At 33.4% G+C, this 16,022-nt stretch overlaps 2 protein-coding genes across 2 annotated transcripts; one reads left to right on the forward strand and one right to left on the reverse strand.

Moving 5' to 3' along the window:
• The first annotated feature begins 859 nt into the window (after nucleotides 1–859).
• LOC108472489 (aspartic proteinase Asp1) lies at nucleotides 860–4,533 on the forward strand. Its single transcript, XM_017774027.2, has 8 exons — nucleotides 860–1,568; nucleotides 1,855–1,972; nucleotides 2,385–2,605; nucleotides 3,152–3,376; nucleotides 3,477–3,615; nucleotides 3,717–3,920; nucleotides 4,023–4,095; nucleotides 4,190–4,533. Exons 1-8 carry the CDS (start codon nucleotides 1,381–1,383, stop codon nucleotides 4,300–4,302), a joined length of 1,281 nt encoding a protein of 426 aa, XP_017629516.1. The 5' UTR covers nucleotides 860–1,380; the 3' UTR covers nucleotides 4,303–4,533.
• Nucleotides 4,534–5,547: 1,014 nt separating this feature from the next.
• Nucleotides 5,548–12,481, reverse strand: LOC108473473 (probable glucan 1,3-alpha-glucosidase). Its single transcript, XM_017775044.2, has 6 exons — nucleotides 10,631–12,481; nucleotides 8,578–8,851; nucleotides 8,365–8,500; nucleotides 6,678–6,888; nucleotides 6,366–6,572; nucleotides 5,548–6,073 (listed from the first exon to the last, which is right to left on the reverse strand). The coding sequence occupies exons 1-6, from the start codon at nucleotides 12,200–12,202 to the stop codon at nucleotides 5,720–5,722; spliced, it is 2,754 nt and encodes a 917-aa protein (XP_017630533.2). The 5' UTR covers nucleotides 12,203–12,481; the 3' UTR covers nucleotides 5,548–5,719.
• Between the last annotated feature and the right edge of the window lie 3,541 nt (nucleotides 12,482–16,022).

The raw sequence follows: 16,022 nt of genomic DNA on the forward strand, positions 1-16,022 counted from the left end.
TGATTGTAATTTTTCATGTTTTATGGTTAATTTAATAAAATTAATTATAATTAAGAATTTTATTAAAACCTTTAAATTTAAATTAAATGTTAAAAATTAATACTATTATATTCAAATATTAAATGTAAGTGCCATATTAAAAAATATTAAAGTAAAATACCAAATTCAGATATTGAGTGAAAAGAAAAGCCCACCCATATTATATGGAATGTCAAAATCTAAAAGTTTTAACGTCTCCTTTTCACTTATGTCCCCCAAAAAGTTCTGTTTTACACATAAAAGACCTAGTTAGTAGTCTTGAAATGGATATTTATTTTGGCCAAATGTCTTTAAAAGTTGGAATATTTAATAAACAAAACCTTTTAACCGTTTGATCAATTTTATTCATTAAACATGGTCTGATATTAAATATATTTTACATTATTGTATTTTATAATAAGTAAAATATAAATAATATAAAATGTTAACAAAATAACAAAAATGAAACCAGAGTTTTGTTGCAACTAGCAAGTAAAAACTCATAAATTGAATTTAGGGTTGAATTAAATTATCTTATACAATCAATTATTTATATTATCATTCCCAATAATCTCTTAATCTACTAATAACTGCATTTATATTATTAATTTAGGTTCAATCCATTCCTACCCAATTATTAAAAAAAATAATGAGTGCTGACATGAAAGGAAACTGAGGATTTTGGCAATCAGAAATAGAGCCCTTTTTCTCATTCTAGAAGACTTTACAAGGAAGTTTCTAAGAAATTGCCATACTTTATTTATTATTTTAATTGAATAAATATGCTTGCTTTACTTTATAAACCCTTTATACCTTAACTCACTTTTATTTTATTCCTCAAAACTGTTTCATTGTTTGACTTGCTTCTTCCATTTTTCTTTTCTTTTTTTAAAGGGATTATTTATTTATATATATTGGTCAGATAACGTGTTCATGGTTAAGAATGATTCCAGAGAAAATACCACTGTGCAAACAATCCTCCCCCATCTAAGAGGAAAGGAAGCAAAGAACCTATTGGCATTGGCAACACTACACCAGAAGAACAATCCCTCTTTATTAATAATCGGAAATACCATTGAATGGGAAATTTCAAGAACCAAGCAATTCTCCTGCATTGTTTATATTACCTACAAGAAAAGCACCCTTTGGTAGATTCTCGACATTAAATACCAGATATGTTTCGTTAATCAATTCAAGGCCCTATATATAAACATACAAAAAAAAAAAAAGGCCGAAACCAGAATAAAACTAATAGTCTTAGTCTTGTTTCTTTCAGCCATTTTTTTTATAACGAATAGCCCAAGTGAAAGTTCCTCACAAATCATTTGTCATTCAAAGAGGGGAAGCTCAAAACAGTGATCAATGAGAAAAGGGCAAGTGAATGTGTTCTTTTTGTTACTGTTTTTGAGTCTCTCTTCAGCTTCTGATCAGAAATGGAGGAAAGCAATGATGTCAGCTTACAACGGTTCTTCTTCTTCTTCTTCCATGATGATGAATAGAGTTGGGTCCTCCATCCTGTTCCCAATTCATGGAAATGTGTATCCAACAGGGTAAGTTCAGTAAATTATTTTCTGGGTCAAAATAGGCTCTTCTGCAAAGTCCTTTTATAAATCATGTGTATTGGGAATCTAATATGGAATCTATAGATACATTAAAGTGTGTACTTTTCCTTTGAATGTTGTTCATCTGGAACAGGGTCTATGAATATAGGGGATTTTATGTCTGTCTCTGACTTTATTTTTCGGTTTCTTTTTTTTCTTTTTTAAATTTGTATGCTCACAAATTTCTGTAAATGTGAATGAAATCATGGAGTTCACTGTTGTTCTCTGTTTGTAGGTACTATAATGTTACCATCAATATAGGTCACCCTCCCAAGCCTTACTTTCTTGATCTTGATACTGGAAGCGACCTCACATGGCTCCAATGCAACGCTCCATGTGTCCATTGTATTGAGGTGAAATTATTAGTATATAATATCTTGAATATATATATGTACGCATACATATATATATTTTCCTTATCGTTAATGACAGTACTGCCAAATTCTTTGTTGTTTGTAGTATGTATGGAGCTTTTCTTTTAATTGATATGAACTTGTTGATTCTCAATCACCTCGAGTCCTGATGGATTCATGATGAGATAACCAGAAAACTGACTAATTAGTCCAATTATTTGCAGCAGATGTCACATATTACAAAATTCTAGCCTAATTTCTTATTCTAATCTTATAGGGTTCTTGCTTCAATGCTGTGTCATCCACACTCTTATCAGTTTTATATTTTTTCCTTGTTAAATCTGCTGGTTTCCAGGATTGTTGTAGAAGCTCCGAATTTCCTTATTAAATATTGTTATCACTGTCTTTGCAGGCACCTCATCCGCTTTACCAACCCAGCAATGACCTAGTTGCCTGTAGACATCCGCTATGTGCAGCATTGCATCCGCCTGACTACAAATGTGAAAGTCCAGACCAATGTGACTATGAGGTTGAGTATGCAGATGGTGGTTCATCCCTTGGAGTCCTTGTGCGAGACGTGTTTTCTTTAAACTATACAAATGGAGTTCGACTCAGTCCTCGTTTGGCCCTCGGGTTTGTACTTTTGTCCAAAATTATATTCGATATCAGTAGTAATATTCCTTTCAAGTTCATTGATCTTGCAAGCTGCCCCTGGCACCATCCCATGTTATATAAGCAAAGGTCATTTATCATTTCCAAGCGCTTATTTGGGCCCAATGATACATATCAGGAAATTAAAAATGAATCTGTTTGAATCTGCATTAGACCTTATTTCTTAACTTCTTTAGTTTTTACGTAACATCTACCATATAAGGAAGCTTTTTGATTCTGCCGATCGAGTCTCAACTCGATTGGCATAGGTATTGTTGTCAGTGCAGGAGAACGTGGGTTCGAGTATGCTGAAGTGTGTTTATCCTCCTATTTAAGGGGGTCAGAATGAGTCATGGGTAGTTCTAAGCATTGTATAAAAAATAAAAAAAGCTTTTTGACTCCAAAAGGTGCATTTAATTGTTTCTCAGTGCATTTAGCAGATGAAGTCTACTAGAAGATCTCATCCTCTGATAAGTTGTCTCTCAATACATCCTTAAACATTATGCCTTTCGGTTTCCTTGTCTGCAGATGCGGGTATGATCAAATTCCGGGCACATCTTACCATCCCTTGGATGGAATACTTGGCCTTGGAAGAGGAAAATCTAGCATTGTGTCACAACTTCAGAGCCAGGGTTTGGTGCGGAATGTCGTAGGCCACTGTTTAAGCGGAAGAGGTGGCGGATTTCTTTTCTTCGGGGACGGTCTCTATGATTCTTCACATGTGACTTGGACATCGATGTCTCAGGAGTTTACGTAATAAAGCGTTCATATTCACTCCCAATGGTTAAAACTTGATTATAACTTATTGGTTTTAAGACCTGATAACAAATCTTCTGCTTGGCTTTCATGGCAGAAAATACTATTCCCCGGGAAGTGCAGAACTACACTTCGGTGGGAAAGCTACCGGTATTAAAAATCTCATCGTAATTTTTGACAGTGGGAGCTCTTACACTTACCTTAATTCTCAGGCTTATCAAGCATTAACATTGTTGGTAAGTTCCAGGCCAATTTCAGAATATCTTCCAAGTCTTAATTTTGTTACTTAGAATCCAAGTATGATGTTTTTCATGCAAGTTCACTCTTACATGTATAGTTGAAAAAAGAACTAAGCGGACGGTCGCTAAAGGAAGCCCCGGAGGACCAGACACTCCCACTATGTTGGAAAGGTCGAAAGCCTTTCAGAAGTGTGCACGATGCCAAGAAATACTTCAAGACCTCACTGGCTTTGGCCTTTGCAAATAGTGGCAGAAGAAAAACCCAGTTTGAATTACACCCTGAAGCTTACCTTATAATATCAGTGAGCACTAAACATACACATACACACACATATGTATATATGTGTATATGTTTTATTTATGTCTTTTTGTTGTTCATACTGAAACACTTAATGTTTTGACAGAACAAGGGAAATGTTTGCTTGGGAATTCTAAATGGAACACAAGTGGGGCTGCAAAATTTGAATGTCATTGGAGGTAAAGACTTAATCGAACTGATCAATCGTCGGGTCTGCGGTTTTTTATTCTTAGTGATATAACCTTCTCCTTTTCTGCTTGGTGATTTGAACAGACATATCAATGCAAGACAGAATGGTGGTTTATGACAATGAGAAACAAGTGATAGGATGGAGCCCTGCAAATTGTGATCATCTTCCTAGGTTCAAATCTGCTTATTATATGTGAACAGCATATGATACCTACAATCTTAGGTAGTATTATGCAGAAGATTACCCACAAACCATGAATGTGTTTACTTTGTATATTTATTTGTATGGTTATACGTCTAATTTATTTTCTTAATATATATAATAACCAAAAGAAAGAATGTGTAGTATTCTGATTTCAATAAAAAATGTCTATTGTTGAGAGCAAATAATCATAAAAAATAAAATAAGGCAGTAATATGAAGTGCAACATCTTAGTGTACATACAAATATCTTAGTCCAAAATATGATAGAAAATTTGAAATCAAATCATATTTATTTATCAGAAATGGGGATTACTCTCTCTAGAAATTCTTAATTGCCTGTTGTGAAAGAATTTGGATTCAAATTATTTGTTTGGATATCCAATACAAAAATAGACTTGGATTTGAGGAAATTCAATTTCAATTTTGTAAGAGATAAATTTAATGGTAAAATGAATTATTTGGTTCTCCAAAATCTTGATATTGAGCAAATTGATTTTTCATAAAAAAAAATTAATGTAATTTAATTTCTGTCAATTTCAAAATTGAGCAACTAAAGATTAGTCACGGCGTTAATATTTTTCATAAATTGTACTTTTTTTTAGCACAATAATAAATTGAACACTTCATTAATGGGTGGCTGTGCGTCCACGTACAACGTGCTCCCTTAAAGAGTTTTCTCTCATGAATCGTACATAACTTTCGGTAAAGGCAAGAGACAAAACCCTAACACAACCCCAAAACAATACCACAACCCCAAAACAATACCACTTATTGAGGGACCAACTGGAACTCAGCATATGACATTTCGAAAATTTTCCGCAAAAATATCGACCCACTTTAACATATATTAGTATAATCTCAATATCTCGTTCTAAATTTTCAAAGTCTAAAAACATGGTTTTAAAAAACATTTTTGAATTGATTATGCGTGTGTGATGTTATATACAATGTGGACACAATGTGGACAAAATTAAATAATATAATATTTCTAAAACAATGATTTTAAAATTTAAAATTGATTGAAATTCAAAATAATGAAATTTCAAATATTTTAAATTGTAAATCGTGAATTTAATTTTTAAAATTTTAATTCCCAATCTACCTAAAAAATTCCCAAATTCATTTCTTCAATAAAATTTGTTACAAGGATCTGGATCTCGAAAATTAGCTTGAAAGACCATCAGGAAACTTGGCCTTAAAATTTTGGAATTAGGGTTTCTGGAGATAAAATCTTGAAATTTGCTTTTAAGAATGATAGAGATAAATTCTTAATAGTAGAAAGTAAATTGAACGAAGGAAATGTCAACGGCTTTCCAGTTTTCTCCATCATAAACTCTAAAAAGTCGAGAATAACGAAGTAGCAGGAGAGCTTTACTTGGCATTACATTTTCACCGAACTAAATAGACATCCTACAAAATTTTTATCTTCCAATCTCCAGCCACCCTCACACCAGGCTTCCGGATGGTTACAGCAACAGCAGCATGTTGTCCCCCGAACCGAAGTGGACCAAGTTCGATTTCAGCCTTCTGATTTCCTGGTTCGACAAGTGCGGTTTTAGCCCCAGGGGTATATCCAAGAAGAATAACCCGCTCGATAATGCAGTCAGACGAAAACCTAGAGTTGCCAACGGGAGAGGATGTTAGATGCCCATTCGAGAACACAAAGCGGCGATGGATGTATGCCCCATGTTTGAAGTTGTAGCTTTTTCCATCATCAACATAGAGTTCGCCTTCAGCTGCTTGGGAACTGTTCAGAGCTATTACCTAAACACGCCAAGAGACTTCAAGTCAAGCATGCTTTCTATAACCTTTTGCCTACCAAAAGCACAATCAAGTGCCTAATCAAAGGCACCTAACCAGAAGTTGTGCTCGTGTGCTTTAGTTGATTTATTCTGTGCCTTAGGGGATAGACATAAACCATGTCAATATTGAACCATCAAACAGCCTAACTGTACTAGAAAATACATATTGCAAGAATTATCTGGTACTATTTTACACCAAGTATAGTAAGATATATTTGAGAATATTAAAGGGGCCAATCGGCATCATCACATACCAGTGTATAAGGATCATGCACCATTTGTGTGGAGCTTCTACGGAACCGGTCTTTTCTTGGCACTATTGTGCCAGCTCTTTGGAAAGCAGGAATGCTCTCTTCTGAAACTTCAAGTTTATGGACCTTTCCTCCCTTATATGCAGTTCCTGTTCTAAGGTCGTACCACGATTCCTTCCCAGGCAAATATACTGATGCATGTTTAGCCCTCTATATAAAAGAAAATATATGAGATTCCAATTATTTAAAGGCTAAGAAGATAAGAAAAGCAACAGAGAAAATAAGAAACAGTAGAGGTCCAGTTACGAGTAGTACCGCAGTATAGATCCCTTGTACTAAAAGACTGTTCCCAACCATGAAGGCTTCATCATTGCTGAAAGCTGCTTCATCAGATGGGAACTCCATCCATAATGGCCGTACAACAGGAACACCACTGACATTTGCTTCTCTGAATAATGTGTAGAAGTATGGAAGCAAGGTGTAACGAATTCGTATGGCATCTCTCATAAGTGCGGTATTTCGTTCACTGAAATAACAAATACCTCGTTACATAGCAGATCGGAAAAGTAAATACATAATAAAAGTAGAGATATTATATGATAACAATATCAAACTTTTTATTTCATAAACATTTCCATGATTACATCACACCAAAATACATTTTAATTAGTACAACCACAACTTCACAGAAGGAAGAAAAAATAGTCCTGATTAGCAACAGAAAACCAAAAACTCAGTCGCAGTCGCAGCAATTAAATCTAAATACTAACACATTTTAAACCTTCATGATGCACTAAGGGAATGATAGCTAGGCTTATTGATGTGGTGCTAAAATAAACCCACATATATATTAAAGTACATGCCATGTGATAATTTATTGCCCCTAGATCTGTGGGGGGGACTGTGAGTAGTGATGAGAGAACAAATACCATATCAACTAAAAGTGGGTTATCACAAGTCCTTAAATAAAGGGGCCTTTCCACCTATACCAAGGTGTTTTAGGATGGGAACCTCATAATAATTTTTGACAATGGCTCCATATGGGCTTTTATAGTGCAAGTCATTGCATAACCTCAGAATAAATCAAGTAAACTCATTGAAACAATGCCATAAAAGCAACTCAAGTCACTAGTAGCTACAAATACTGGATTTGCAATCAGTCATTGAGCAGTTGAGGCTCAGCATGGAAACCTTTCCTTCATAAATCACATTTTTCTATTCAAATCCATGACCATATCTTTTATTACAAAAAAACCAAACATCAAGCTATGTCAAATCCTTGACCAAAATTCACTTTGTTCATGTCCTCTTCATATAGATAAAGTAGCCACCCTCAAAGAACCTTTGACTCAAATTTTGCATGTCGCAACAGTCCAAACTATTTTGTAGTTTCCAGCCAAAACATAGAATTAAAACTTGAAAGAAAACAACCTTGAAATTCATATAAGTAAAATGAAGCTACTTATTGAGGAAATGAGCCATCATAAATCAGTGTGAGAACTAGAATTTTGAACTTCAATAACATTAAGCAAAACAGATCAAAAAACTACTTTCAGTCAAACCGTTTCTAGTAAAAGAGTTTTTACAGGGATCAACCAGATCACTTATTCCAAGAAATTCTATAAACACAAATGAAAGCAGTTGCATAATTCACAGAGGCTCAGAATGATCATAGCCCCCAAAATACAATGTAGTGCTGCTGATCAGAATTCAATTCACATGCTCTCACTGGAGACTCAAACGACAGGCATACCAACAGTGAAAAAGTAAAGTTGAATAAAACCAATTCAGGAACTCATTAAGATGTACAGAATGAGATACGGAAGAAAATGAGAACAGTGGAATGTTCCTAATTGAGATTACTGCAACTTTGGGAAGAAATGAGCTCAATATGCAGTTGTAGTTTTGCATGTTAGTGACATTTTATATAAATATGAAAAGTGAATGTTAATACATTAAGATGAAGAGAGTAGAATTAACATGGATGTTAACAATATCATACCCAAACAACCAAGGCTCTCGTCTTTTTGTGTCATGATGAGCATGACCTCTAAAGAAAGGATAATAAGCACCAAGTTGATACCAACGCACTAATAACTCAGGCTCAGGATTGCCAAAAAATCCACCAACATCAGCCCCTGTGAAAGTTTATCTAACATCAAAAGGGAGAAGGTGCAAAAGTTTTGAACTTTTTTCATTTAAATGGCATGCATACCAGAGAATGTCATTCCAGTAAGACCAAGCGTCAAAACCATTGGGACTGAAACCCTGAGATGATCCCAATCCGCCGAATTATCACCAGTCCAGACTGCTCCATACCTTTGACTTCCAGCAAAGAATGCTCTGGACAAGACAAAAGGTCTGTCCTTACCATCTCCACGCTTTAGAAGGCCTTCAGCTGTTGCCATGTGGAAGTAATATCCATAGGCATTATGTAACTCCCGATGTTCCACTCCACCAAGATGTAAAGCATCTCTGGGCATTGTCACCTAACCACAGCAAAAGTTTAGTCATTTGTGCTATTTTGCCTGCTAATATGCAATTTTTATGAGTTCACACACACATCCATATATATGAACAAGGTATGACTGCTTTTGTGCAAAAAAAATTCTACAGAATTTCCATGGTTTTCGAAGTGCAGCCACCGTAGATAAACAATACTCAGAAATAACTTCACCTCCATCTTCATGGAAATGCGGTTTTGAAGTTAATTAATAACAAATATAGCATGATTATAAACATGCTTTTACATTCCAAACATTGGACAAATAGAGGAAAACATTTTTCATGCTTAATTTAGAAAATAAAGAACTTCTATCATCACTAGCCAACCATTACTTATCTAAACAACAAAAATTGTAGCACAAAAGAATAGATAAACAAATAAAAGCTTTACATTCTTATCCATTTCATTGAAAACATTATAAACAAGATTATACAGAAACGCAAAACATAAGGACAAACTAATTGTGTCTACATAACATCCATGCATGCTAACATCCATAAACTTAAACACCCAACTTAAAGCACTATCATGGCTAAATCAGATAATATTTGTTAGAAAACCAGGGTACCATGTTAAGTACATTTATCTACAGAGAGTATGCCCACTTATTACTACTTTAATCTAGTTTATATATGCAAACAAGTAGATAAATATATCATGCCAAACAACAGGTTAAAACAAAATAGCCTGATAAAAAGGCCAACGGCCATGCTGCATGAAAAGAGCATATTATGGATATACAACAAAATACTCCCAATAACCACAACAAGAACCAAAGATCTGAGAATCTGCATTCTTTATTATTAACCAGTTTCCTCCGATAAAAGGTTGTAACTATGTTCGTCTCTGCTTTCCATAGGGGAAGGTCTCCTTTCCTTTTCTGTCTAATGCACTAAATTTATGTCAGATTTGAGTGCGCCGGATACAGATATGCATCAGGCACGGGTATGATTAGATTTTTCCAAGTTTTTCCGTGTGTTAGGAGAAGCCTTTAAGGTCATATCCTCATATCCATGCATCAGATACAAGCGTCAGATGCAGGTAATTCAAGAAAAACGAAGAGTCCAAGTAACATAACACTAAATAAAAGCAAGAAGGCATCTTAGGTAATGAAATAAGTACAACCAGTTCATTACTATTTTAACAACAACCACCTATAAAAAGCAAGAACCTGAGTGGCTCCACTTATATTCAGTCTAAGGGCATATATAATGGTTAATTAAGTTTAATCCAACTTAAGTAACATAGAGTTTATTAGCAGACCAACGATTGCCCACTTTTGGCTATTTATTGTATGAATTATCCTGAACACAGAAACATTTGCTGACAAATTGTGCAGTTAAGTTCCTTCATAATTAATTAAGTGAACAGTGTGAGCTGAATTTTGTCACAACTATGTACAATACAATTGTAGATCATCATATAAGAAAATCCAATAAAATACCAACTTAGAAAGGTGTAATTTTATTTATTACTTGAATAAAAGAGAACCTTCTAATTAAGTGTTCATCTCATCTCTTGCTCTTCTCTCCATTACTTCTTATGCAATCTCTATATTTTTCCCTTGAATCATAATTACATCAATTCTCCTCTTCTCCCTCTTATCTTTTCTTGATTGATATAGGTGGGACAGCAATAAGCTAGAGCGTATAATTGTATAATAGCTTAGAAGAATAAGCATTAGAATAATGCAAAATGGGATAAGAAGATAACAAAAGGACAACATCATGAATAGGTAATAGGATTAACAAAAGTGGCATACCTCAGGTCCATTAAACACAGAAGGCTCATTCATGTCATTCCAAATGTACAATGAAGGAGTTGAACCGACATAATTATCATAGGAGAACTTCTCAGCCCACCATGACCTAATCTCGGGATTTAACATATCTGGGTAGGAGGAGGAGCCTGGCCAGCACCAACCATCATAATCCTTGCCAGTTGCATCCTTTACATAATACCCCCTCTGGGAAGCATCCTTGTGCAAGTGAAATGACTCATCCCTCTTAATATGCGGATCCACAATTGTCACCATATGCCTACCTTTGGCAGCCAATTTCCTTTGCATCTCTTCTGGATGTGGGAATAGCATCTTATCCCATGTGAAATACCTCTTTCCATCAGTATGCTCAATATCAAGCCACAAAACATCATATGGAATATCATGCTCATCAAACTTGGAGTCCACATTCTCTACATCCTCTTCATCCCGGTAATTCCAGCGACACTGATGATACCCCGTGGAGAACAGCTGTGGCATTGCTGGCAGACCTGTCACACTCACGTACTGCTTGACAACATCCTTTGGTCCTGGTCCAACAAAAAAGAACGTATCTACAATCCCTGCCTCACTCATCCAAAACGTATCTATCCGACTCTGCTCTGTGGGCATCAGAATTCCACCTTCTGCATCCCAACCCTTTGCCAATACATCAATCTGCATCTCCGCAGCATTCAACCAGAAAAATCCAGAACTCTGTCCAGATTTCCCATGCGATACCATGAAAGGGATAGAACCATATATCCCAAAAGGCGACTCATGAAGATACTCAAAAACATCCAAGTTAAACAATCTATATGGCTCAGATTCCTCAACTCCAGGTCCCCTAGTGGGTTTAAGTGCAAAACTAGTGGCATGTTCCGGTATTCCATACACAAAATCAGACCCATAAAAGGAAACATCGAAACTAATGGACTGTGGACCATAAGGCCTAGTATCAGTGTGCCCTCTAAACCTTTCCTCCCAATCCTCATCCTCTTTCTTCACTCTCAATTGTTCAAAATCAAATAACCCATGTGAATTCAATGAAACTACACGTCGGTTACCTGCTTTCTCCCTGACGTAAACCTCAAAAGGATCGTGCCTAAGAACCGCCTCGTATCCGTCAGATAAGTACACCACGGAAGATAAACCCCCATCATCGCCGTTGATTTTCTCCGTGGAAGCACTCTGCAACCAGAGTTTTCTGGTCTCGAATTCAGAAATAACCACATCGGCGACTTGGAACCGTTTCTTGGGTGGGTCCAACGAGGGATCTTCGTCGATCTTGAGCCGCATGATCCCATCCTGGTAGACTGAAACAGAGAGAGTCAACGGCTTGATCTGATCTTGGTCTTGGTCGTGTGGAGCTTTAGGAATGAGCTTGGCAGTGAGATCACCATCGGAGATGGAGACATCGTGGGCGATTAGAGTGCAGGCGCCGGGTTTGCGAAATCGAGCTCGCTTGCAGAAGGGGGTCTGGTCGCAGGCTCGGAACTCATCTTTTTTCCAGGAATGGACTGTTTGGGAAGCGAGAAAAATGAGGAAAAGGAAGGCAACCTGCTTCATTTTCATGGGAAAAATGTCATGGGATGGATGGAAATGAAGCCTGTGTGAGTGACAGTTATGTACAACGTCGGAGATAACACTTCAAATATTAGGTTAAATTGAATGCTTTCATTTAGGATTAAACTTTTTCATTTTAGTATATTGAGCTACAACATTTTCGATTTTCATCAGTCTTTTAAATTTTTTTATTAATTCAGTTAGCACAAATATTTATTAAAAATTAATTATAAAATGCAGTATAAAAATAAAACAATGGTGTAGCATTCCATCTTCGTCTTTGAGTATAAAGCAGTTTAAAAATTCGAGGATAATATTAATAGACCTATAAAATATGGATAAAATTAATATTTAGTAATTTAAAAATTAAATATTAATTAATTTTTATATTTAATTAAAATATATTATACTTATTTTTTAAAAAATTACAGAATTCGTGACATTTTAAAAATATTAATCTATTACTAATAATCTTATATTATTTTTAATATTTTTATTAAAATTTATTATGTTTTTTAAGGTTGTATATAGAGAAAGTTATAATGTTTCTTAATTTATAATTTTTTTACTTCACATTACTTACTAAAATGCAATTTAAGATTTTGTATAATTGTTGAATTTATAAATTTATAAATATGTTATTTATTTATGTAATTAATTTTGAAAATGATAATTTAATTTCAAAATTTGTTTTAAAGAGGTTGTTCTTCAAAAGATTTTAATTCTATTTTATAAAATAAAATTATTTATATTAATGCATTATATAGTCAAATAATTATCGCGATATACAAGTTAATTGTATGTATCAATTAAAATGTAAATTAAATTATTGGGATAAGTCCAAAATTATACATGAACTATAATTTAATATGCGATTGTATATATCGAACTTTGATTTTATGTAATTTTATACATAAAATTTTGATTTGATCTAATTCTTATAAATTATTAACACAATTATTGATATAACATCATTTTATATTTATATATTACATACATAAATAATTATATTTATCCAATACAAAAATAAATTAATGTATTTATTTTTAAAATGTATATGATTAAATTAAAATTAAAGTTTCAAGTATACATTTGAACCACAATTAGAGTTTCATGTATAATTGCTCCAATTTAAAATTCATGTATATAATTGCACATTAAATCAAAGTTCATGTATAATTTTAAGATTTATCCCTAAATTGTTTTATATTTCTTTTATAAATTTAATTAATAATTTATGTAAAAGTAAACTATACTTTGTAATTTTTATACAATACTTTATTCTTATAATTTGTTTTTATAAATAAATAAATTTTATTAACAAATATTTAAATATATATTTGATAATATTAGATTAAGTGAATATTTATTATTATCATGTCCCGATTATAAATGTCCATTACTATATAGTACATAAATTAGACACCACACATAAAAGGATTATAGCCTTACAATATATTGATATCAAAGCATTTAAATATATAATTTTTTATTTTTTCCGATTGAGTATTAACTTGATTGGCATTGATATTGTTGCAAGTGTAGGAATATATGAGTTCGAGTATGCTACAATGCATTATCCTCCTATAATAAGATCAATGTTAAAAGAAAACTCTAAAAATAGCATATAACTGAAAAAATAATCTCAAAAGTGTTTTATTTTGAAAATTAATTAAAAATGTAATATTTTAATAAAAGTCCGATTTTGTTAAAAACATTGTTCATAGAAGGAAATCATAAAAATGATAACACTACTTATATCTCACAAATTTTCAACAGAAAATATGTGTAAGTCTCTCTACATTTTTTATAGGTGTGAATGGGTTATGCAACGGCCCAATCCTTTAAAATGTTTTGAGTCTTAACTTAAGTTGGGCCTAGATTGAGTCTTAACACATTTTTATATTAATATTTTTGCGTATTTATAATTAATTTTAAACAAAGTAAAATTTACTATTTAAATTTAATTTCAATTTAGAATTTGTTGAAGCCTTTTTTCTTTCGTCGTTTCCCTCGTGGAAATCATTTTTATATTTATAAGGTACGATTTTTTAATGGAATGTACCAGGGGATAATTAGGTGTCATGCATAACGACATGTTATCCCTCAAAATTTGACATGAAATCTCAAAAGTACCTTTGAAGGGGCCTCCTCGCGAGTAGGTGAGCTGGGGAACAATGAGTTGAGAAGTAAAACTGGAGAGTGGTGAATCAACCAACCGGTGAAAAGGAAAACGACGAATTATGGATTAGCTACCTAGTGAATTGGCGAGCTGTTCGAATTTCCAAGTTGGGTTGCCATGTTCAAGTAGTGGGGTCACCAATTGGATTGGGTCGCAAGACACATTGTGGTAACATAATTAAAAATCTCTTATCTAATATTCAATCCTTACTATCTGTTCTTATTTTGTACCTCTATCATAAGATTTTCTTCTATTCTTATTGCTTTTTTTTCTTTTCATATTTTGAATATGTTGGGAGATAATATTAATAAAAGAAATAATTATAAACTTCAAAAAAATTAAATTTTATGAATTGTAAAATAAAAATGGAGAATACCTTAATTCTACTAAATATATATGTTTTTTAAATGCCATAAAATTTTTAAATTGACTTAAATATTCATTTGGCCCTCAATTTGATATTTTCTTTTAATTTGATTATTATGATTTTATTTGTTCCAACTTCATACCTACTTTTTTGGGTCCACTATTTTGACATATGTATAGCCATAAAATGAGTATTAGTTATGTGAATCATAAGGAGCCGAGAATTATTGGATTATGTATAGCCAAGATTTGTTTAATATTAATGTTTTGATCCATATTTTTTAATATCTGGCTAAAATTGGTATGGGAAACAGTTTTGATTTGTTTCAACTGTATAGGTAATAATTGGTAGTGATAGAGATTTTTGACGATGAAGTTATGAGATGTTGGGTACGTGAGCGGCCGTCCAGCCTCTTGCCTGGCGTCACTCACCACCAGACATTTTTATCCCGACTTCTCTTCCGCTTTCATCCTTTTCTCTATTGATATATTGTTTTTTGCCGAGATCTAAAGCCTGGTTTTTCCGTTGAATCCGATCTCTCCAGTGCCGAGGAGCCTTCCATCGGGCTAGAGGAAGGAGGACGAAGCCTCTTGCTCTCTCTCTCTCTTGTTCTCACTTCACTCCATCTGCCTGGATCGATTATGATAGTAAACCCATTCTAATTTTCGGTTGATTCTCTGCTACCAACCCTGTTCTGATGACTAAGGCAATGCTCAATATCTCAACGGACTCCATCGCTAGTTCGAAACCGAGCACTTTTTGCTACAGTGCGGTGAAAAACTAAAAATTGGAAGCAAAAGAATTTTAACTGAAACGCAGCTTTATTTTGGAAGTGTATGGATAACACCAGCCTGCCATTCTGGTGTCTTTCCAAACCTGGTTACCGACCGATGCTTTTACATCCAGTAAAAATTGTAAATCCCAATCGGTGATTCAATCTATCAGCTTAGTTCATACATGTATCTCTCTCGGGATCAATATCTCAATAAATTCTACATCTAGTTCAGACAATCATAATTCCAAATTTATAAACATTTTATATATTTAAAATTTAATCTCTATTTTTATTTTTAAAATTTTATTTTCTTTCTTAAAAAATTAATCTTTCTATTTTCTAAATTTAAAATTTATTTTCGAATTATATATAACTATATAAATTTTAATAAAAAATTAAGGAGAAATAATTAATAATATTATAAAAATATAAACATCAAATTATATTAAAATTAAAGTACAAAAATTTAATTTTAAGCATAATAAAAATTAAAATTAAAATTTAA

The sequence above is a fragment of the Gossypium arboreum genome, chromosome 11 (genome assembly GCF_025698485.1).
Source record: "Gossypium arboreum isolate Shixiya-1 chromosome 11, ASM2569848v2, whole genome shotgun sequence".
NCBI lineage: Eukaryota > Viridiplantae > Streptophyta > Magnoliopsida > Malvales > Malvaceae > Gossypium > Gossypium arboreum.

Coding starts and splice junctions, on each gene's coding strand:
- LOC108473473 (XM_017775044.2), bottom strand. CDS start 12,202: ATGAAAATGAAGCAGGTTGCCTTCCTTTTCCTCATTTTTCTCGCTTCC. Junction 8,501..8,577: donor TACTGGAATGACATTCTCTG/GTATGCATGCCA, acceptor AAACTTTCACAG/GGGCTGATGTTGGTGGATTT. Junction 6,889..8,364: donor CGAGAGCCTTGGTTGTTTGG/GTATGATATTGT, acceptor TTGTTATTTCAG/TGAACGAAATACCGCACTTA.
- LOC108472489 (XM_017774027.2), top strand. CDS start 1,381: ATGAGAAAAGGGCAAGTGAATGTGTTCTTTTTGTTACTGTTTTTGAGT. Junction 1,973..2,384: donor CATGTGTCCATTGTATTGAG/GTGAAATTATTA, acceptor CTGTCTTTGCAG/GCACCTCATCCGCTTTACCA. Junction 3,616..3,716: donor ATCAAGCATTAACATTGTTG/GTAAGTTCCAGG, acceptor TTACATGTATAG/TTGAAAAAAGAACTAAGCGG.